Genomic DNA, 24,454 nt, shown 5'->3' on the forward strand with positions numbered 1-24,454 from the left:
GCAATCTTGATTCCAGCTTGTGCCTCTTCTAGGATCACATTTATTTGACCTCTGAAGACCTGAAGTGACATCCCGTAAATTCTGGAGTCACGTTTTGCTGATGTGCTAAAAAAAAAAAAAAACAAAACAACGAACAAATAAATGAAAGACTGAGGTTTACAATGGCTACCAGGGAAGATCAGAAAGATCTGTGGCTAGGCATGGTGGCTCTCCAGTCATGAGGCAAGAATACAGACAAGATTATAAAACACACAAGGCTAAAGTTGATCAGAAACCTTTATTTGGTCTTTATCATATATTAACCAACCTACACAAACCATTTTCTATATTTCTACCACAAGCAGCTGCATCCAGGCCAGAAATGGAAGACCCAAGTAGTGGAAGACCTTGTAGATTAAAGCTAACAGACTTGTTCAGGCTTAGGTGAATGTAGAACAGAAAAAATGTGTAAGTTCAACATTTCAAAGACTCTTCGTCAAAGCTGAGGCCTGCAGAGGGTCTAGCTGAAGGATGCAGGTACAGGCTCACAAAACTGCCCAGCTCAGCAATCAATCCAAAGTACCTAAAAACACAAAGAGCAATGTTTAAACCAAGGTGCTTAAGAACTGGATGAATGGAGCAAAACGGGCCAAGTGACAGATGCTTTGGTACTAGCAGTTCTTCTAAGACCAAAATATTAATTTTGAGAAATACCCATCCAAAAGATCCTTGGGGAAAAAACATGTCATTATGAGGGTGGGCAGTTGAGTCTAGACAATTCAAATTAGTGGTGGGAAAAGGGCTAAGAAGTTGTGTTACTTAATGAGCATCTGTGGAGACTACACAAGGGGGGAGTGATACAAAATAAGTAAGTTCCCTAAGTAGAGTTTATAATCTTTTGAAAAAGATGATAAACAAAGTCAGCAGGCTCTCTTCTAAAGAACTAAATGAATTATCTGGGGAACTAGCGTAGCTTCTGAAAAAATCTAGCTTCCCACAGTCAAGCTTTCTGCAATTCTGGCCTCTGGAGGCCCCCAACATAACATCTGGCTCCACCTCTACCCACACTAATATAAAATTGCAAGGCAAAAACCACCCTCCATACAGATACATACACAAGTTCTAAAGAGCCTTCTTATTCCCACATTCTAAAATAGGATAAAAATTACAAGGCATCTGAAGAATGCCTACCTAGTAAAAGGAAAGTAAAAAGAATAACTTGGGGAAAGAACATGTAAGGAAACAACAAAACAAAGAAGGAATACCTCAAATTTTTTAATAGCCTCTGCTTTTGATAATGGCAAGTTCCTGCTGAGATCAAACTGATACAGCTGATTTAAAATATTTTTTAAAAGAAAATCCTTCAGGCATTAAACAGGCCTCATGAAAAGGCAAATCCAAAACCTAGAGAAGGCAAGAACACAAAGAAAACCTGGCCTCCCAAACTGCTTTGACCTCAGGGGAATCTGCCAATCCAAAAGAGAGCCGAGAAACTGTGCTGTGATTTGACTGAGGCAGTGAAGAGTCAAATATGAGAATGTGCCCAAGTGGAAAGGTTTGATAATTGCCCCCTCTTTAAAAGCTGGATTCCCAAAAGGCTACACGCTCAGAGTAAGGCTGAACTAGAATTAAATCAGTCCCATCACAGACCTGACATCACAGATTATATCAACATAGTGATCAAGAAATCCTCAAGTCCTGGATTCAAGAAAAAGGTCCTGCACCGATACCTGACTCTAGGTGCCTTGCAGAAGCAAATAAAAATCTTTGGAGAAAGGTTTCATTATAAAGGCCTCAAGTGATTATCCAACAAATAACTTTTTCAAATACCATGACCAAATAGCCATATAGGGAAAAAAGACCATGATACAGTACCAACAGAAACAATAAAACCAGAAAAGCAAGCAAATCAGCCTTAAATGGCTTTGAATATTAGCTTGGACACAGACTATAAACAAGTGTACATACTGTGGGTAAGGAAGTGAAAGACAAGCTTCAAAACATCTGCAGCAAATACAAACAAAAATGACAAAAGAGATTTGAAAAGTAATGAAATGGAATTCGCAAAAACTAAAAACTACAAAAACAAGAACTGAAAATAATAACTCAAGAGAAAAAATTTAGAGAAGACAAGACCACTGAAGAGAGAATTATAAGTCAAGAAAATTACACAGAATACATCATGGAGAGGCAAAATTACGGTTAACTTTTAGCATATGCTTAATGCAAATCCCAGAGAGAAAGCAGAAAGAACAAAAGAAAGGAGAGAGGAAGAGACTTCTCCAGGAGAGATGAAAGACCTCAATCCATAGTTTTAAAAAGCGGTGTTCTTTGGAAGGAATGATGCTAAAGCTGAAACTCCAGTACTTTGGCCACCTCATACGAAGAGTTGACTCACTGGAAAAGACTCTGATGCTGGGAGGGATTGGAGGCAGGAGAAGGGGACGACAGAGGATGAGATGGCTGGATGGCATCACTGACTCGATGGACTTGAGTCTGAGTGAACTCTGGGAGTTGGTGATGGACAGGGAGGCCTGGTGTGCTGCGATTCATGGGGTTGCAAAGAGCTGAACACGACTGAGCTGAATTGAACTGAACTGAAGCAAACTTAGGAAATTACTCCTGGATACATTGGAGTGAAACCAGAAAAATCAAAGACAGAAAAAATCTTCAAAACCAGAAAAAGGGGGCAAATTAGCTTCAAAAAAAGCAACAGGAGCCCAAAAAGAGAAGAATGATCACTTCAACGTGCTGAAACAAATAAAGTTTCACCTAGAATTCTATATTCAGCAAAATATCTTTCAATAAAGAAAGTAAATCAGTGAGCCAGAGCAGGCAGGAAAAAAAAACTTTTAAAAAGGTACTTCTAGACCCCCCAAAATACAAAAACAAAAAAACAAAAGCAGAGTTTGCTACCACCAGACACTTGATGATTTACTTCGGAAAGAAAATGATCACAAATGGAGAAGAAATATAACGAGCAAAGACAGTATAAATATATGGATAAATTCATGTATCACTGCCTGTATAATTAACTCTCAAAATAATAGAGAAAATGCTGAATAAATTATACTTAAAAGGCAAAAAACAGAAAAAACATAAAATAAGGACAAACAGAAAGCACAAAATAAGACAGTACATTTAACCCATATGTATCATTAACTACATTAAATTAAATGCTCCACTTAAAGACAAAGACTATAAGCCTGAGGTTTCTTTAAACAATTCACATCCTACACACCAAAAATACATCCGCATGTAGAGAAATTCTCCCTGAAAACTAACTGGAGATTGGCAGAAAAACTCCTGTACAATCAAAGCTGTAAGAAAGACCCCACAGAGTTAGGAAGGGAAGGGAAGGGGTCAGGTCAGGACCTGTACCCCAGGAATAGATACAGAAGATAAGGCAGATCACACGGTTTGGAGCTTCTCCCTGGGTACTGAGCAGTTTGAATCACAACAAGGGCACCCCAGCTCTGGGGCCTAACACAGGGAGGATAAGTCCTTCTTAGCTGGTTTGAAATCTATGGGGACTGACAATGGGGTTGTAAAAAAACCTAGACTCCACTCACGACAAAGTACACACACACTTGCTTACTCCCAAAACAAGGCAGAAGCAGCAGACTGGAACCGTGACTACCCAGTGCGGGCCCCAGCCCATGTCAAGCGCCTCCTCCAGCCCCACTTGCTCCAGAGTGCAGTTCCACGCTAGGGCAAAGGCTGCCACAGCTGAGCAAAACACTCGGCCGTGAGGAACAAAGCCAGCTTGGATCTGGCAGGGCATCTGAGGAGAACAAGGGAGCCCATCACTGGTCACAGGGTGGCAAATCAGGAGTGATCTGGAGTTCTGACTGGTGCTGGGACCACCCGTGCATGCACCCCAGTCCGTGCCAAGCCCCACTCTGGTCCTCTCGCCCCACAGGACAGCTCTCCACCAGGGCAAAGGCTGCCATTTCTGAGGAACGTGCACAGCTGCGGAGGCCAGGGCAGGCTCAAGCCCCGCACCGCATCGCAACAAGGAAAGGGCACCCATTTCTAGCATTCACAGCAGCAGGAGCTCACAGCAGCCTGTAGCTCTGACTGATGCCAGGACCACCCAACCACAGGCCCCAGCCTCCGCTAGGTGCCCAATTTAGCACTTCTGGTTCTAGCACTGCACTCCTTTGGAGCAATAGTGCTGATGCCTGGAGGAAGAAAGAACACGCACTCAACATGAACAGAACCAAGCTGGACCTTCCTCTAAGGGCTTCTGCTCCAGCAATTTGGGACCTGACATCACTCGTGATAGGGCAGTGTTGGCAACTGATGAGTGAAGAAGACCCAGGTCACACCTCCCCTTGGCTCTGGCCCTCCATGTCCAGCCCCACCTTCTACTAAGGTGGCAGCTGCCAGCACGCTGAGCTAACATGTGACTTGTGTTCACTTAAAATCCAACTCTCCCATCCGAGTCACTGAGCCCACACAGAGTACAGAGATGCTCCCAAATAAGCACTCCCCTTCAAGACCAGGATGGGTAACTGTTTCACCTAATTTCACAGAGACAGAGAAATCTTAAGCAAAATGAAAAGAGAGGAATTTCTTTAAAAATGAAAGAACAAGGAAAAAAACCCTGAAAGAACAACTAATGAAACAAAAATAAATAATTTACCAGATAAAGAGTTCAAAGCATTAGTAATAAGAATGCTAACTGAACTAGAGAAAAGAATAGATGAACCGTGAACATTTTATCAAGGATACATTTCTACCGACAGACAACATTCCAAGATTGAATGAGGAAGAAAAAATAATCTGAATAGCTGGACCACTAGTAGTAAAACTGAACCAGTAATCAAAAAATATGCAGCAAACAAAAGTCCAGGACCAGACAGATTCAGAGAAATTTTACATGTTTATACAGCAAGAGCTTAATACCTATCCTTCTCAAACTATTCCAAAAACCTGAAGAAGGAAATACTCCCGAATTCATTCTACAGTAAGACCACCATTATTACCCTGATACCAAAATAAGACAAACTACTGATGAATATCAACACAAATATTCTCAAAAAATATTAGCAAACCAAATCCAACAATATATTAAAAAGAATCATATGCCATGATCAAGTGGACTTTATTCCAGGATACAAGGACAGTTCAATATTCACATTAACAAAAGAAGGCAATGGCAACCCACTCCAGTCCTCTTGGCTGGAAAATCCCATGGACGGAGGGGCCTGGTGGGCTGCAGTCCATGGGGTCACTAGGAGTCGGACACAACTGAGCGACTTCACTTTATTTTTTCACTTTCATGCACTGGAGAAGGAAATGGCAACCCACTCCAGTGTTCTTGCCTGGAGAATCCCAGGGACGGGGGAGCCTGGTGGGCTGCCGTCTATGGGGTCGCACAGAGTCGGACATGACTGAAGTGACTTAGCAGCAGCAGCAGCAACAAAAGAAAAGATTAAAAATCACATGATCATTTTAATAGATGTAGGAAACGCATTTAACAAAATCCAACACTCTTTCATGATAAAAAGTCCCACCAATGTTGTTCATACCAAACTTGCAAAAATAAAACTCGATAATACCAAGCATTGGTGAGAATGGGGAGCAACAGGAACTGTCATACACTCCTGGTAGAAATGTGAATCGGGTATACAGGATGTTTGACAGAATCCACAAAAGAAAAAGATACATATTCTATGCTATATTCTTTCATAAGGGAAGGTTCTTAGAAAAGAATACATACACACACACACACACACACACATTTCCATAAAATACCCAGAAGATTACAAAAGAGATGAAAAACAGTGGCCTGAAAGGAGGGGACCTATATAAGAGATTAAAAGACAGAGAGGTTAAAGGAAGACTGTTCATAATACTTTTTTCAACTTCTAAACTCAATCTATTAAGCATGGAAGATTTAATTATGATAAGGAGGTATGTTTTCAGCCTTGACACAAAGTTAGAACTAGAAGTGAGCTAATAATGGGAAAGGAAGGAATAAGTTCACCAACAGTCCTACCTTACAAAGTGAGTTGTCAACAAAAAATACATGTTTTAGTATGTTACCTAAATTGTAAAGGTAACAGAGGAACTAAAAACAATGATAAAACTGCCAAAAACAAAAAAGAGGGAAAGGATTGATGGGGTAGTATAAGTTTACCAAAACTTCATTTATCATCACTGGAAGTCAAAAGACAACATCTAGAGTTGATAAACCAACAACAAAGCATACTATTCAAAAATATAAGAAACCATCTGAAAAGCTAAAAACAAACAATGACAAGATGAGGGGCAGCAGCTACACTGCATTGTAAGTCATACGGTAACTATCTGACTTTTAATCATGAATATATACTGACTCATTTAAAAAAAAATTCCACTTAGAACATACACATCTAAGGACATAAGAACATTCACTTTACCAAGAACAAAATAACATAATACTGACTAAATCCTAGGGGGCTAAAATGACCAGCCAAAGGGATTCAATTACTGAGATTACTGAATCCAAAGATGAAAATGAACACATCCACCACTTATTAAATGGCCATTTATTAAAAATCCAAGCCAAGCATCATCCACGGTAAAGGCTAAAGTGGAAAACTTCATAAGGTTTCTACACTCCTACTCCTAGTACCCTCCAATTTATCATCCTGGCACCTCAGGTTGGTAGTCTTATGTCTTTAAGGCAGAAACTTAAATAAATTGCTCATCTCTTTGAAAAGATGATAATTAAAAATAAACAGAAGTGCTCACTTCAGCAGCACATTTACTAAAATTTAACAACACAGGGAAGATTAGCGTGGCCCCTGAGCAAGGACGACACACAAATTCATGAAGCAGTCCATATTTAAAACTAAAAACAAACAGCCAGTTACGCTCCAGACATTTTTGACTGAAGAACTGACAGGATGTCAACCACAAGCAGGTGCCCACCTCAGGGAGACAGCCAGCAAGTTATTTTTGAGATGACTATGCAGAAAAGAGGCTTAAAAAAGATCTACAAATTAAGAGAATACTCAGTAATCTAGGCTTAAAGCCAGCCATAGGAATGTATCTTAAAAGACATTTAAAATAATATATCCATACATTCAAAGCTACAGTTTTTGCAGTAGTCATGTACAGATGAGAGTTGGCCCATAAAGAAGGCTGAGTACCGATGCATTGATGCCTTCAAATTGTGGTGCTGGAGAAGACTCTTGAGAGTCCCTTGGACAGCAAGGAGATCAAACCAGTTAATCTTAAAGAAAATCAACCCTGAATACTCATTGGAAGCACTAATGCTGAAGCTCCAATACTCTGGCCATCTGAAGTGAAGAGCCAACTCACTGGAAAAGATCCTGAGGCTGGAAAGATTGAAGGCAACAGGAGAAGGGGGAGACAGAGGATGAGATGGTTAGATAGCATCACCAATTCAATGGACATGAATTTGAGCAAACTCCAGAAGTGGAGGACAGAGGAGCCTGACATGCTATAGTACATGGGGTTGCAAAGAGGTAGACATGACTTAGTGACTGAGTAATGACAACAACCAAAAGGGCCAGAGACCAGGCTGATTACAGTTGCAGAACGAACGGGTGTTAAAAAAAAAAACCACTGAAATAATTCAAAAAAAGATTTCTGAAAGTGATAAGGCTTCAGGGAGGTAGACAGAACATCCTGGAATGGTAAAGGTGAGAATGAACTGAAGGTACATAGCTTTCACAAAGCTCTTCAATCAGAATACATGCAGGAAATAGTGAGCTGATCAAATTTAGGAATTGAGTAGGAGTGAGAGCTCTAAGAAAAGTTAGCTAAAATGAGGAATTTCAAATATTTTCTATTTCTATGAGATTTAGTCAGAAAACAGGAGTTAACCTGAAATTCCTAAGGAAAAAATAACAGGCCAGAACAGTATCTCATAGCAACAAAATAATTACTTTACACAGATTGCTGAAGAAGAAACAAGAACAAGAAACAACCCTTTAAATGTTGGCAATCATTTCTGATCTCCAGCATTATGACAGGTAAGATTTATATCTAAGGCGGGCAATCAAAGTAAGAATCAAACTTCTGAATCTACCTAACTCCACTGGGTTCTTCACAGTCCCTCCCATTTTCTATGGTTAAGCAGTTTTCAGGAGGAAGTTCTAATTATTCAAGGGAATTTGAATTTGTTTTTCCTATCTTAAATAGGAAACAGGGAGAAAAAGTATTTCTACATGAAGAAAGAAGAACCAGGCCATTCGTTTTATAAGATTTTGAACTCAGACTGTTAGCACAGGAAAGACAGATGGAAATGATTACCTACTGATGGAGAACTCACCTTCCAGAAAAGCAAATTCATCCACAGCTTCTATTGCATTATCTGAAACACAAAGTAAAGGGACATCTGACTGATTTCGGTCATTTGGGCATCAATCTCTTACAAAAGCACAACCCACACAGAGACCGGCATGAGGCTTTATGCAAGGAGGGAATTCATAAAATTTGCCCCTTGCTACCTTGAAATCCGAATCTACTCCACCATCAAATCCTACACATCAGCTATCTCTCTACAAGAGTAAGAACGGGGACTTCCCTGGCCGTCCAGTGGTTAATTAAGACTCTGGGCCCCAGTGCAAGGGGCAAGGGTTTGATCCCCAGTCAGGGAACTAAAATTTTTAAAAAAAGAGAAAATAAGAAAAGCCTGGGTAAATACTGTTCATGGAGGGAAACATCTTTGCTCTGAAAGTTATCAGAGAAGAGTTTGGCTATGTAGCAGGGCAAGTGAGATTATAGTATATGAGTTTACACATGTTTCTAGTGTTACTAGCTACAAGGCAGAGTAAAAAATCGAACATCTACGTGAAAAAAAAAAGTCATGGCTGGTACAACATGGCAGAAGGTATAAAGGGACCTACTCAGCTTTGGCAATACCTAGACTCCTTCGGAGAAGGCACTAGCGGCCCACTCCAGTACTCTTGCCTGGAAAATCCTATGGACGGAGGAGCCCGGTAGGCTGCAGTCCATGGGGTCGCTAGGAGTCACGCACGACTGAGCGACTTGACTTTCACTTTCATGCATTGGAGAAGGAAATGGCAACCCACTCCAGTGTTCTTGCCTGGAAAATCCCAGGGATGGAGGAACCTGGTGGGCTGCAGTCTATGGGGTCGCACAGAGTCGGACACAACTGACGCGACACAGAAGCAGCAGCAGCAGACTCCTTTGGTTCTCTGTCCCAGCACCTCTCCAGCCACCCAAAGCATACGGATTAAAAAAGGAGGGTTTTCTGGCACTGTGGCAGCCCAACAGAAAACATCATAGGAAGAGACTCGGGGCACCTCTCATCCTATAATGACGCCATCTCGACTGGCGTAAGGGAAAGCCCCGACGGGCCCAGCCCAGCCCTCCCTTGTCTGCCTCCAGATCCAAGATACCACAGTGACACTCTACCCAAATCTCTCCTCTGAAGAGTTTTCCTCTTCCCTTGTTGAGCACAACAGTAGGCATCTTTTGCAATGGTTTCCACAAAGAGTTCCTGTAAAGAAAATAAGCAGGCAAAAAACTGAAAAAGTTACAATAAACAAACGAAAATTTGAAAACAAAACAAAAAAACCCAGAGAACTGTATCCATGAGTTCCAGTACGATTCGTGTGCGTGCTTCTTTGGTGGGGGTGGGGGCGGGGGTGAAAGAGAGGTTCTCAGGGAAGCTGAAGGTTTTCCTGGACTTGATGAAGGTCTACTCCCCTTCCCCCTCCCGCAATTGCTGAAGATGCATCCACCCCACTCACTCGAGACTCCTACAAGTTCTGTTAGACTAGAGACGCAAGTTATAAAGTCGCGTCCAGGCCCTCTTGAAGAGGTAGGTGTGTTAGCAAACCAGTACAACTACTGTATCTGTATGTGATCCTTTTTCTGTCTTCCCTTCCTACACTCACCATCTCAGAATCCGCCCTACCACCTTTCTCACCTCCCGGGCCTCAGAACATCCCGCCCTACGCTTCCGGTGCTCCCCAAACCAGGACCAAAGGATTGCTAAGCCCCGCCCTTCGGAAGAGCCCCGAGCCCCGCCCGCCACCACGCACCGCGGCACCCCCCCCATCCCCGCCCCATTGTGCCCAAGCCGCACCGCAGCGCGTGCCAGAATGAAGATGGCTTCCTGTCCCGCGAGAGTCACGTCGGGGTCCGCCTTCACCAAGGCCTTCACTCGCGCCAAAGGCAGCCTCGAGAGACGAGCTCCGGACGCACTCGTCGGGGCTGGGGGCTGCGGAGTGGCTGCGTCCCCACCGGTGCCCTCCTCCTCCCGGGAAGCCCCACTTCCAGGCGCCACCGCCGCCATCCCCGCCCTGAGCGTCCTGCGCGCGGCCGCCAACTGTGTGCGCGCAGGCGGCGCCGGCCCCTTTCCCGCGCGCGCTGGAAGCCACGCCCTCTACGGGCGCGTGTCTCCGCCCCTCACGCGGCCGAGCACTGCCGCGAGTTCTTCTAGGCACCTGTCGAGTCTTAACTGCACAACTCACATCTTTTGGGGTCTGGGGCTCTCTCTTACTGTGCCTGATGACTCTCACGCGCCATCTTGCCTCCTCTGAGAAACTTGATTGTAAAAGTAAATACAGCAGTAATAGAAATATATAGGAGAAACTTGAACAAGTTTATATGCTACTACTGCTGCTGCTGCTAAGTCGCTTCAGTCATGTCTGACTCTGTGCGACCCCATAGACGGAAGCCCACTAGGCTCCTCTGTCCCTGGGATTCTCCAGGCAAGAATACTGGAATGGGTTGCCATTTCCTTCTCCAATGCATGAAAGTGAAAAGTGAAAGTGAAGTCGCTCAGTCGTGCACGACTCTTAGCGACCCCATGGACTGCAGCCTACCAGGCTCCTCCGTCCATGGGATTTTCCAGGCAAGAGTACTGGAGTGGGTTGCCATTGCCTTCTTATATGCTACTGGAGGAGACTAAAATAGAAGCAATAAAAATGTGGGAGGCAAAATGATGGACAATATTTTAACAATTCTTCCCACTTTCAGTGATAAAACCTCATCTGTGTCAGAGTCCAATTAGGAGAAAGAAACCACACAGAATTTTAACAGTAAAGTTTAAAAATTCGTAACTATATAAATACAAGATTGACTATTAAGGTGCAAAGAGAACTGTAAAGAACAGGAATTACATGTATGCTCCCAAGCTGAGGTAGAAAACCCAAGGATGAAATGAACACGAAAGGGCACCCCATCCCACCAGAGCTGCGATCAAGGTCTTGTTGCGGAGGATGCAGCCATGACTCCCTGAGCCACAAAGTCACTTAAGTGCCCCGTGGCTGGACTCATGGGCAATTCACCTTCTGGGGTGCTTCGGAAACATGCCTAAGGAGAGGTGCTGCCCACTGCTGGCCACTGTTGTGCACTACAAAAACCTGTTCTCAAAAAAGCACACTGGGACCAAGAAATATCCCCTTTTGTCCTCCAATGCACGCTACTGATATAGCATAAAATCATAATCATGTGGCTGAAGAGAAACCTTCTGACATCGCCAGCAAGCAATGAAGGTGGATCTGGTACTAAGAAGCAATCGGTTGATAATGGCACACCAGTTCAGTCAGTTCAGTCACGCAGTCATGTCCGACTCTTGGTGACCCCATGTACTGCAGCATGCCAGGCCTCCCTGTCCATCACCAGCTCCCAGAGCTTGCTCAAACTCATGTCCATCTAGTCAGTGATGCCATCCAACCATCTGCTCCTCTGTCTTCCCCTTCTCCTCCTGCCTTCAGTCTTTCCCAGCCGCAGGGTCTGTTCCTATGAGTCACTTCTTTGCATCAGGTGCCTACCAGGCTCCTCTGTCCATGGGATTCTCCAGGCAATAGTACTGGAGTGGATTGCCATTTCCTTCTCCAAGGGATCTTCCCAACCCAGGGATTGAACCTGGGTCTCCTGCATTGTAGACAGACGCTTTCCCATCTGAGCCACCAGGGAAGTCAAACAGTACCTACAGCTGGGTACTCTGCCTTCCCAGCTGCTACTAGACTGAAATGTCAGTGCTTCTCTCCAAGGCCATTCCCTCCACCTTTGTCCGTCAGATTTCCAACCCTTCTTGCTTTCTCAAGGAAGTCCCTGTGGCATCTCTTCTCTCTCTTCCTCTCACTCTCTCTTTCTTTCCCTCTCCTACAGCATCTACTTTTCCTCCTTCTGAACCATTCCTGTTAGTAAGTGTGTGCTAAGTCACTTCAGTCATGTTCAACTCTTTGCGATCCTATGAACTGTAGCCCACCAGACTCCTCTGTCCATGGGGTTCTCCAGGCAAGAATACTGGAGTGGGTTGCCATTTCCTACTCCAGGGGATCTTCCCAACCCAAGGATCAAACCCGTGTCTCATGTCTCCTGCATTGGCAGGCAGGGAGGCAGGTTCTTTACCACTAGCATAACCTAGAAAGGCCTCCTATTACCATACATCTTTACTAAAAAATTTGCTCTTGACCCACACACCCCCTCTGCCTCATTTCTTTGCTCTTATTTGGGGGAATAAAAAAAAAAAACCTTTTGCAAACTTACCTATAGTCATTATTTCCAATTTGTCTTTTTTTGCTCCCTCTTGCACTTACTCCAGTGAAGTATTTAATACCACCATCCACTGAGATTGCATTTTCAAGATCATCAATGACCAGGGCCTTGGAAAGATACAGGAGTATCTTGTACAGTACAGTACTTATATCTTTCCAAGTACAGGAACTTGGAAAGATATTTTTTCAGGGCTTTTGTCTATCTAAACAGTTTGATCTTAAAATGTCTTTCAAAGGTTATGGACCCTTGTGAATTGCTAGTATTCTAAATCAGTGAAGATTTAGGATCATCAATAGAGGATTTGTTTGTTGTATTAAGAATGCACATGAAGACTCTTCATGGAGTCCAGGCACCAATTATTCCTGTTGACGTGCAAGGAGACATCTATTTATGCTGTCTAGGCTAATATTATAACTCTTGCAATGAGAAAAAGGCAGCAACACAATAGGAAAAACAATTGCTCAAAATGTCAGAGCTCGCTGAAACCTGTTTGTATTGAAACAATATGGCTTTGGGTTTGGGGTTTTTGTCCGCTGTTTGTGCCTCTGCAGTCCTCTAGTACCGTTTATTTAATGTTGGTTGCATCATTACTCATGACGCTGCAACATAGATTGTGGCACCCATGCATACTCTCTCAGAGAATGTCTCTGTGCTTCATTGATGATGACCAAAAAATGCAAGCCTCTCCAAGCCTTATATACATGAAATTATGAATGATAATCCAATTTCTGATTATATTAAATTTTCTGTTTGGAATTTTATAGTATTAACGTATAACAACACATCTTCAAATCACCTTTTCTCTTGAATTCTTTAGGCTATAATCACTGCATTTTTTGACTATGATCATTTTAGTGTTATCTGCAGTCCTGCTTCCAAACACACAACCATCAAAAGGGAAGAGAGGTAAGGAGACATGAATGGAGCAAGAAAAATAGTCCCAGTAACACAAGAAATGTCCGCTCCTTAGGCATAGTTGAAGAATGACCTGGGAAAGTATACTATCACCGTATCATCTGGAGGCAAGAGAGGACATTAGTTGGAAGAGCCTGCTGTCATTGCAAAGCAATAGTCTTAAAAGCCCTTGGAGGAGTTATGCACAGTCACCCTGGAGGACTCATGTGTGATGCAAAGCCTGAGGAGGGCATGGGATGAAAGCTCCCAGTGGCAAGGGGGTATGCAGGGTAAAGGATGCCTGCCACTGTCCCATACCTTTGAGTATAAATCAGAGATGACACTATGGTTGGAACACAGATGGGTAAGAGCTGAGGTGTGCACACATATGCAGCTCAGGTCAAAATGTTGGCACTGCATCATCAGTAGCCCAGGGCCCAGTGTCTGATGTGAGAGTCACCCCAAATCAGCGTGTCAGTGCCATTCTAGTGACCCAGTCTCACACAAATCACATCAGCCAGTAGGAGCAATCCAGTTGTCAGGCTGCCCTCCCAGACCAGGGCCCAGCCCTCAGAGGACCCTGTGGGCACAAATCTTGGGGTTCCTCAAGGCAATAGGTCAACCCTACACATGGAGTAAAGGTTGGGAGAGTGCCCCCAGGGGCAGAAAACAAGGATTGGCTCACACGTGTCCCTGTCTAAAGACCGGGGCTGTCATCTGTGCCCAACCTCTGGGTCTACTGTGACTAAATGAGCCCTACTGGAAAGAGATCAGATAACCCCACTTATATTTTTTCCACTTGTACTGTTGCTTAAGCTTCTCTCCAAGGATCCTTATTTTCTTTCTAGACTTGATGTTACCTGTGTTCACTTTAAGAACAAGATACAAAATTCCTCATTGCCAAGAATTAATTTTTATAGTCTTTGGAGATACTCAACGATTCATCAGGAAGTTTGTTTTTCCAAAGATGCAGTTGAGTCACAGAATTTGCAATCTAGAAGGGATTTGAGATGTTCATAAAATCATAGACATCCAGATATGAGCGAGCTTTAAGGTCGTTTAGATCAATTCTTTATTTCTGAATTCCCTCCTTCTAAACCTCCTCTCTTGGTTTCTGTGACGTCCAATACCCTAGTTTCCCACCTCCTCTTTCTAGTCACTCTTTATCAGTCTCCTTTGTAGGTTACTTTTCCCAGGGCTAAACCTTCATACTATTTTTCTCACTCTAGGTCCCTAAATGAGCTCATCCAGGCCCATGGCTTTAAATACCATCTATAGGCTAAAGATTCCCAAATTTATATTTCCAGCCCCACACTCTCCACTGTGTTTCAGGCTTGTGTATCCAGCTATCATTGTTCCTTGCCACTAGTATATCTCTCAAATGTCTCAAACTTGAAATGCTTAAAAATAGACTCTAGATTTTACCTTTCACACATATCAGTGAGTACCCCCCTCCTAGCATTCCAAGCAAATGGTTCTGCTATCCATACAGATGCCAGAGCCTTAAACCCAAGAATCCTTTTTCTTACCTACCTTCTTTTCCTTCAGCCTCACGTCCACTTTATTAATAAATTCCTTCTATTTTGCTCACCTTTTTTCAAATGCCTCTACTTCTTTTCATCTCCAGTGCCAACATTCTTACCCAAGTCATCATCATCTCTCCTCTGGACCATTCCTATAATGTCCTAACTGGTTTTCCCTATTCTAACATTGGCTCAATCTATGCTCTGTTTAGCAACTGAAGGATTATTCCAAGGTGTGAAGTTGAATCTTAAATCATTCAATGGCTCCCCTGTACCCAGAATAAATTTCAAAATCGTATAACTGCTTAATATGGCTTGGTCACCTCTGACCTCATCTCATATATGCCCTCTTGCTCACCATGCTCCAGTATTGCTATTCTTTCATTGCCTTGAACACACCAAGGTTTTCTCACCCTCAGGGCCTTCACATACTAAGACCTCTTCCAGGAATGCTCTCCTACTGATTTCTTCTTTAGGTGATGGTTTTAAACACATCTACAAATTCTTAGACTTTAATCTCTTAAAAAGTGGAATCTCATTTTCCCTCCTCTTGCTTCCAATGAATAAAATGCTGCAGAAGTAACTCTGTATAACTTGCTACAACTAGCTTGAAAAAGGTGATAAAGCTTCTAACTGCATTCTCCCTCTTGGGAGGCTTATCCTTGGAATCCAGCCATCATTCAAGCAGCCTCATGGAGAGGCTACAGGAAGGTATTTTTGCTGACTGCCCCAGTTCCGGTCCCTGGCAACAGCCAGCATCAATCACTAGACATGTAAATAAGGAAGACTTCAGATAAGTCCAGTCCCCATCCTCCAAACTGCTCCAGTTGATGCTAGGTAGAGCAGAGACATGCTTTACCAACCCCCACTAAATGACAGATTTGTAAGCAAAACAACTGCTACCATTGTTTTAAGCCAATAAATTTTGGGGTGGTTTGTTGCATAGCAGTAGATGTCTGGAATACAGCTGAGATGTCCCCTTCTCAGAACTGTCTTCCCTGACTGTCCTATTTAAGTGTCTACTGGTTCCATCCAGCACTAATACATGATTAATCATTATTATTAATGCCCAGCCTAGTGCTTGGTACTCAGGAGGTGCTCAGGGAATATTTCTGGAATGAGCAATTAAATGAGTGAATCCTCTTGTCATATTTGAAGTTACCAGTCATTAATAAAATAAAAGCTTATTTAATTATTTGCAGGGTGGTAACATCAAACATCCATTCAGACAGAGGAAAGGGGCTTTGCAGAGCTGCTCTTCTGGTGCTGCTGCATGAGGAGGATGGGGAGACTTGATGGCCACCACCCAGGGGTGGAAGTCACTGGGGCCTGGGAAAGTAGAGAGGGCATCCCAAAGACACTAGCCCTGTTGTCAATGCAGCAGACTGTCTGCCTCATCTGTTATTGAGGAAGCAAGTGACTCCCTTTGTTATCTCATGCACATCTTTCTCAGAGGTGGGCATATTCCCAATTTGGGAAACAGAAGTCAGGTGGATTGAGGCAGGAGAATTTCAGGGAATCATTCTTGAAAGAGATGCTGCACTTTGGCCTAGTTGATCATGACAAACTTGCCAGATGATCGAGTTTCAGGCTGGTTCCTGGGGCCCCTGTTCGTTGCTTCCCACCCTGACTTGTGGTTTCCTTGGTGACAGGACAGCTGCTGGGCAGATGGCAGCTTTGGAGCCACCTGACTAGCTTCGAGGCTAACTGACTCTGGCAGTTTTGATTGAAATGAAAAGACTTAGGGCTTCTACTTGCTTTCTTTAATTAAACCTTCCCTTCTGGAGTGAGTTTGTTAATATTGCATTAGATTAGGGGGTTTTCTGGTGACAAGAGAGTTTCTTTACCAGACAGGTTGACTAGTTGGGGCTGCTGGCAGAATTTCTGCAGTTGGGCTTCTCAAAGCAGCCCAGCCAAGCAAGGCTACACCCTCATCTGTTCCCCAAGTGATGCTTCTCAGGGGTGTCTACCAATCAGGTCTCAATAGGAAAACAGAAACCACACTGGTCATTCTGACAGAAAGAATTTAACCCAGGCAAGTACTAGAGGCTGAAAAGGCAAACGAGAAATGTCAAGATAAACACAGAGGCAGTAACTGCAGCAGGCAGCTGGGACTGGAGAGCAAAAGAAAGAGACTGGGGTCCTAATTAATCAGAAGCTTGGCAGAGGGGCCCAGCAGAGCTGGAACCCAGACCTCCAAAGAGAGGCAACTGCCTGGTATCTCTGAGGCTGGTGCTGGGAGTGTAGGAAAAAACAGGAAGACACTGCTATTCGAAAGAGCTGTCATTGCTGGAGTTATGCTCAGTGAGGAAGGAGGGAGTCCCTGCTCCTTCCTCCAGCCTTGCTGACAGAGCCTCACCTGGAGTGAGTTGGCCACAGAGAATTGCAGTTTGCAGAGTCGTAGCCCCAGTGCCACAGAGTAGAGTATAAATGGGTGGGTGTAAGCTGAGAGACGTTGGTTTCGTAACCAGCACAGGAGTCTGAACAAAAGGATCAGGGTAGATGACGAGATAGAATACCCAGGCCACAAGCATCCGCATCTTCTCTTTCACTGGTGGACGTCACTGTGATTACTTAGTTCTTTGCACATCACAGAGACCTTCTTACATTGTCTTATTTAAAGGCAGATGATGGTAACATGGAGAAGCTGCCTATGTGTTCTGGCCCTGAGGAAAGTGAGAGGCTGTCCTGGGCCCAGCACTGGTCTGCTTTGCCCCCACTTTGTCCCTGAGTTCCTGCCCTCGGGGCCTAGAACAGCCTGGTGCAGCCTGATCTGTGCTTCTCTCATGAGCGTATTTCTCTAGATCTGGAAGTTTCCAACTTGTTCCTTAGGAGCAGGTGGGAAGGTCACCAAGCAGGACAGTCACTCTGCTCTCCAACCCTGTTTCAGCCAGAATAGCTCCACAGCATTTATTTCTCACATTTGGTTTCCAAGTCAGTTTACTTTTGAAGATGAGGTTGTACAGGGAATAATAGGTGGTAGACCCTTCTCCTAGAGGGAGAGCCTTCCAAATGCCAGCACCAAGATGCCAACAAGGCTGACTTCCAATGATCTTCCCCTCTGAGATGTCCTCTCTCCCTACCAGCCTTAGGCAGGTATCAGTCCCTGTTTATCCCCTTCAGAGGCTAACCCTCCCCCAAACCTCCTAAGGGTGACCCTTCAAAGGCATGTTGGTGGGTGGTCCACTAAATGTTCAACGTCTGGGTGCATGGGTTGCACTCATTTGCAATGTAAGTATAATCTGAGGTCTTGTTTTTTGTTCATATGTTGGTTGATGTGTTTTTCTGCAAGAAGTCTTTTAATCCACCCTAGAGGAAGAGAAAGGGTGGAAAGGGGTGACTCGTAGGAAGGAAGGAATAGTATTTTTCCTTTCCCAAAGGGACCCTGGATCCACACCTGCCACTAACTTTGAAAGTATAAACATGGAGACAGCTGGCCCATACTCCCACCTTCTCTTGCCACTCCCAAGCCCACCCAACAGACACTGAAGCACACCTCAGCCCCCAAGTCTAAATCCTGCCCAAAAGCCCTCTGCCTTTGGCTACGCCTAAGATGTAGGTGAGCTCACCATAGGCAAGACAGATGTGGGATGAGGTTCATGCAGCTCTGAAAGAGGCTGGAGCATTTAAGCAAGAAATTTTGAGTCTCATGTACCCAAATATGGTCTAAATGGAGGGACTGACCTTATTTGGCTATATAGGAGTTTTTGCAAAAAGACCAGGTAGTTGGAACATCAAAAAATTACTGTTACTTAAAATCAGACCTCTCAAGTTAAGGAATGTAGCACTTTTCTATGTATGGAAAGATGCAAAAGTCTGGGCTCACTGAAATCATTTATTTTTAGATTCCACGTATAAGGGATGTCATATGATACTTCTTCTCTGTCTGACTTACTTCACTCAGTATGACACTCTGTCAGCTCAGTTCAGTCGCTCAGTCATGTCCGACTCTTTTCGACCCCATGAATCATAGCACACCAGGCCTCCCTGTCCATCACCAACTCCCGGAGTTCACTCAGACTCACGTCCATCCAGTCAGTGATGCCATCCAGCCATCTCATCCTCTGTCGTCCCCTTCTCCTCCTGCCCCCAATCCCTCCCAGCATCAGAGTCTTTTCCAATGAGTCAAGTCTTCGCATGAGGTGGCCAAAGTACTGGAGTTTCAGCTTCCGCATCATTTCCTCCAAAGAAATCCCAGGGCTGATCTCCTTCAGAATGGACTGGTTGGATCTCCTTGCAGTCCAAGGGACTCTCAAGAGTCTTCTCCAACACCACAGTTCAAAAGCATCAATTCTTCAGCACTCAGCCTTCTTCACAGTCCAACTCTCACATCCATACATGACCACTGGAAAAACCATAGCCTTGACTAGACAGAATTTTGTTGGTAAAGTAATGTCTCTGCTTTTGAATATGCTATCTAGGTTGGTCATAACTTTCCTTCCAAGGAGTAAGCGTCTTTTAATCTCATGGCTGCAATCACCATCTGCAGTGATTTTGGACCCCAAAAAATAAAGTCTGACACTGTTTCCACTGTTTCCCCATCTATTTGCCAGGAAGTGATGGGACCGGATGCCATGATCTTCGTTTTCTGAATGTTGAGCTTTAAGCCAACTTTTTCACTCTCCACTTTCACTTTCATCAAGAGGCTTTTGAGTTCTTCTTCACTTTCTGCTATAAGGGTGGTGTCATCTGTATATCTGAGGTTATTGATATTTCTCCCAGCGATCTTGATTCCAGCTTGTGCTTCTCCCAGTCCAGCGTTTCTCATGATGTACTCTGCATAGAAGTTAAATAAACAGGGTGACAATATACAGCCTTGACGTACCCCTTTTCCTATTTGGAACCAGTCTGTTGTTCCATGTCCAGTTCTAACTGTTGCTTCCTGACCTGTATACACGTTTCTCAAGAGGCAGGTCAGGTGGTCTGGTATTCCCATCTCTCTCAGAATTTTCCACAGTTTATCATGATCCACACAGTCATAGGCTTTGGCATAGTCAATAAAGCAGAAATAGGTGTTTTTCTGGAACTCTCTTGCTTTTTCCATGATCCAGCGGATGTTGGCAATTTGATCCCTTGTTCCTCTGCCTTTTGTTCCAAATGGCGTGATTTCATTCTTTTAATGGCTAGTTTAAAAGGTTAGGTTGTTTATTTGAGATGTTTCTAGTTTCTTGAGGGAAGATTGTATCGCTATAAACTTGCCTCTTAGAACTGCTTCTGCTGCACCTCCAGTTTTAGACCATTGTGTTTCCATTTCCATTTGTCTCTGTTGTTGTTCAGTCACCAATATATTAATCTTTATATTCATGGAGATAAAATATACTTGGACAAAAATTTTTATCATCAACTTCATAAAGTAGTTTTCTCATATAATTTATAAATATGTAATTTTCATGTATTAGATGGTATTTGGGATATTTACATGATGTATAGGGAAAATGGCTACACTTACTGACAAGCTTAAATGGTAAAATGTCCTGATTTTAATAATCCTTTAAAAAATGGTCTCAATGTCAAATTTTATGCTCTTGTTTTTTATACTCTTCTTTCCTTAAATAGTACAAATCAAGAATAATCTCGTTTTCTAATTCTTTATAATTTTCATTATTCAGTAGCACTTTTCTGCCCTAATTTAGTAGAAGGATAAATCCGGAACCTAGTGAGCTACATAAAAGTGGAGCTGCTTGCTCCCCCTCTTCCCTCCAAAGTGTCTTAGATTCCTTTTGCTTTCGTGTCCATGTGCCTGGGTTTTTTACTTTTATCACCCTTCTATTTGCTATTGGGCCGTTATCTATCCTTCATTCTTTCTTGTATCCATTTATATAGTTTTAAAAATCATTCCAAAAAAAATAATGCTGAGAAACTGGTGATGATCCTCAGACACAGCATCCGTCTACACCAAAGCTCAACTTGGGCAAATCACTTCCGCTATAATTTGTGGGGGTGAAGTGGAGGCACTGTTTTTGACAAGAAGAAATGAAATCGCATATGATAGAAAAGTACCAAACTGCTAGTGATATTCAGCTGCTTTTGTATTAATCACCCAAAGGCTCCCCTTATCAGTAACAAACTACCCTCCAGATAATTGAAATTTGCCAAATATTTTTAAAAAGCATTGTATTGTGATTTTATATAACCAAGAATGATATATCTGAAAAGTCTCACAGCCCCTTACTCAAGGCAAGGAGTAATGCCTGTTGTGTGTGTTTATTTACTCCAGAAAAAAAGAGGCAAGGGCTACAAAGATGATTCCATGAGCTGTTAAGTATTATCACAACTACCACAAAACCCTTTGTTGCTGTTCAGTGGGTCAGTCATGTGCAAATCTTTGTGACCCCATGGACTGCAGCACGCCAGGTTTCCCTGTCCTTCACTATCTCTCAGAGTTTGTTCAAACTTATGTCCATGGAGTTGACGATGCCATCCAACCATCTCATCCACTGTTGCCCCATTCTCCTCCTGCCCTCAAACGTTCCCAGCATCAGGGTCTTTCCAATGAATCAGCTATTCACATCAGGTCACTAAAGTATTGGAGCTTCAGCTTTAGCATCAATCCTTCCCATGAATATTTAGGACTGATTTCCTTTAGGATTGACTGGTTTGATCTCCTTACTGTCCAAGGGACTCTCAAGAGTCTTCTCCAATATCACAATTCAAAAGCATCAATTCTTCAGCACTTAGCCTTCTTTATGGTCCAACTCTCACATCCGTATGTGACTACCGAAAAAACCACAGCTTTGACTAGATGGACCTTTGTTGGAAGAGTGATGTCTCCGCTTTTTAATATGCTGCCTGGGTTTGTCAAATCTTTTCTTCTAAGGAGCAAGCATCTTTTAATTTTGTGGCTGTAGTCACTGTCCGCAGTGATTTTGGAGCCCAAGAAAATAAAGTGTCACTGTTTCCCTTGTTTCCCCATCTATTTGCCATGAAGTGATGGGACCACATGCCATGATCTTAGTTTTTTAATGTTGAGTTTTAAGCTAGATTTTTCACTCTCCTTTTTCACCTTCATCAAGAGGCTCTTTAGTTCCTCTTCACTTTCTGCCATTCGAGTGGTATCATCTGCATATCTGAGGTTATTGATATTTCTCCCAGCAATCTTGATTCCAGCTTGTGCTTCATCCAGCCTGGCATTTCACACAATGTGCTCTGCATAAAAGTTAGACAAGCAAGGTGATAATGTACAGCCTTGATGTACTCCTTTCCCGATTTTCTTCCAGTCCATTGTTCTATGTCTGATTCTAACTGTTGCTTCTTGACCTGCATACAGGTTTCTCAGGAGGCAGGTAAGGTGGTCTGGTATTCCCATCTCTTGAAGAATTTTCCACATTTTGTTGTGATCCACACAATCAAAGGCTTTAGCGTACTCAATGAACCAGAAGTAGATGTTTTTCTGGAATTCTCTTCTGTGACCCACTGGATGTTGGCAATTTTATCTCTGATTCCTCTGCCTTTTCTAAATCCAGCTTGTACATCTGAAAGTTCTCAGTTCACATACTGTTGAACCCTAGCTTGAAGGATTTTGAGTATTACCTTGCTAGCATGTGAAATGAGCACAATTGTGCAGTAGTTTGAGCATTCTTTGGCTTTGCCCTCCTTTGGGATTAGAATGAAAACTAACCTTTTCCAGTCCTGTGGCCACTGCTGAGTTTTCTAAACTTACTGGCATATTGAGAGAAGCACTTAAATAGCATCATCTTTTACGATTTGAAATAGCTTACCTAGAATTCCATCACCTCCACTAGTTTTATTCATAATAATGCTTCCTAAGTCCCACTTGACTTCACACTCCAGGATGTCTGGCTCTAGGTGTTATTAAACCACTGGGTTATCTGGGTCATTAAGACCTTTTTTTGTATAGTTCTTCTGTGTACTTTTCCCACCTCTTCTTAATGTCTTCTGCTTCTGTTAGGTCCTTACTGTTTCTGCCATTTATTGTGCCCATCATCATATGAAAAGTTCCCTTGATATCTCTTATTTTCTTGAAGAGATCTCTAGTCTTTCCCATTCTATTGTTTTCCTCTATTTTCTTTGCATTGCTCACATAAGAAGGCTTTCTTATCTCTCCTTGCTCTTCTTTAGAACTCTGTATGCAGATGAGTATATCTTTCCTTTTCTCCTTTGCCTTCTGCTTCCCTTCTTTTCTCAACTATTTGTAAGCCCCCTCAGACAATCATTTTGCCTTCTTGCATTTTGTTTACTTGGGGATGGTTTTGGTCACTGCTATGAGTGGTGACCAGTCTTGAAGGTGAATCAGAGAGTCAAAGGTGAATTTGGGGACAGGAATCACAGAAATCAAACAGTGGGGTGGTTTCTGCAGCAACGGCAGTTCTCATATGCAACCAATCACACAGGATGTCTCTGAAGCAGAGTTCCTGACAGCCCAGGGATGGAGTGCCAGTATGGCCTCCTGGGCTGTCATCTCTTCAGGAGCGTCTGAGCAGTGTCAGGGGAGAAGTGGGATGGGTTCCTGGACAGGGAACACCGGAGTCTCCAGGCAGCAGGGGCTCCCCAGTGAGCCACCTGGACTGGCTCAGAAGTAGGGGAACCACAGCGTTCTTAAAGACTGGAGGCCTTTCCCAGATGCCACTGGACTGTGCCACTCCCAGGGACTCCCACTTCATCCTGGTGAGAGGAAAACTATCCCAATAATACTTGATATTGGACATCTCATTCTCTTGGTGAGGGAGTGTTCAGAGCTAATTTCAGTACTGTGACATTTCTTGCATCCAAATGTCGTGAAGCAAATTCATACTTGCTTCAAGCATCCCTGGTGGCTCAGACAGTAAAGAATCTGCTGCAATGCAGGAGATCCAGGTTCAATCCCCAGGTAGGGAAGATCCCTGGAGAAGGGAATGGCAACCCACTTCAGTACTCTTGCCTGGAGAATTCCATAGACAGAAGAAGGCTACAGTCCATGGGGTTGCAAAGAGTCAGACACAACTGAGTGACCAAAACTTTCATACATAATGTATATAAATTAAATAATACACATGTAGAAATGCCATTTTCCTGATGTTTTTGCTTTGTGAAGCATGGAGAAATGGCCTGATGGCCACATATAAGGCCTAGAAATTTGTAGAAATTTCCCAAGGAAAGCATTGCTTCATCCTGCTTGACCATGAAGGCAGAGCAGGTCCTCTGGGGCAATTCTTGTACCCCAAGATGAGGATATTCCTGGCATAACTGAGTAAACCAAAAATGGAATCTTACAAATACACCCTCTTCAGTCCCAAGGGTCAGCAAGTAGCTGCAGATGATTCTGGCATTTCCCACTGCTTATTTAAAAGGAAAACATTTTTATAATAAAACAAAGAGTATAGGTTTGTCCTTCAGGGGACCTGAAGTCCCAGTACAGTCAAAGGTACCGATTCCTATTTCCATATTCCAGTTGGCACCATTCATGTCTGCATTCCCCGGAAATGGTTTTGCAGCCTGGAGAACAGAGACCATGATTGGAGAAAGAAAGATGTTTATCACTAAATGATAGAAAGCAAAAGGTCACATCATCTATGGATACACAGAGAGGAAGACCTTCCTGCCCCCACTGCCTGTGGGTG

The 24,454-nt window shown here is 43.3% G+C and overlaps 1 protein-coding gene and 1 non-coding gene across 2 annotated transcripts; one reads left to right on the plus strand and one right to left on the minus strand.

Moving 5' to 3' along the window:
- Positions 1-258: 258 nt before the first annotated feature.
- Positions 259-10,319, minus strand: POLE4 (DNA polymerase epsilon 4, accessory subunit). The gene is made up of 4 exons (XM_006067901.4): positions 10,058-10,319; positions 9,382-9,466; positions 8,273-8,314; positions 259-562 (listed from the first exon to the last, which is right to left on the minus strand). The coding sequence occupies exons 1-4, from the start codon at positions 10,265-10,267 to the stop codon at positions 549-551; spliced, it is 351 nt and encodes a 116-aa protein (XP_006067963.1). The 5' UTR covers positions 10,268-10,319; the 3' UTR covers positions 259-548.
- LOC112578315 lies at positions 6,716-6,821 on the plus strand. Its single transcript, XR_003102606.1, has one exon. It is a non-coding gene; the product is annotated as a U6 spliceosomal RNA (small nuclear RNA).
- Positions 10,320-24,454: the final 14,135 nt, after the last annotated feature.

The sequence above is a fragment of the Bubalus bubalis genome, chromosome 12 (assembly GCF_019923935.1).
Source record: "Bubalus bubalis isolate 160015118507 breed Murrah chromosome 12, NDDB_SH_1, whole genome shotgun sequence".
Classification (NCBI taxonomy): domain Eukaryota; kingdom Metazoa; phylum Chordata; class Mammalia; order Artiodactyla; family Bovidae; genus Bubalus; species Bubalus bubalis.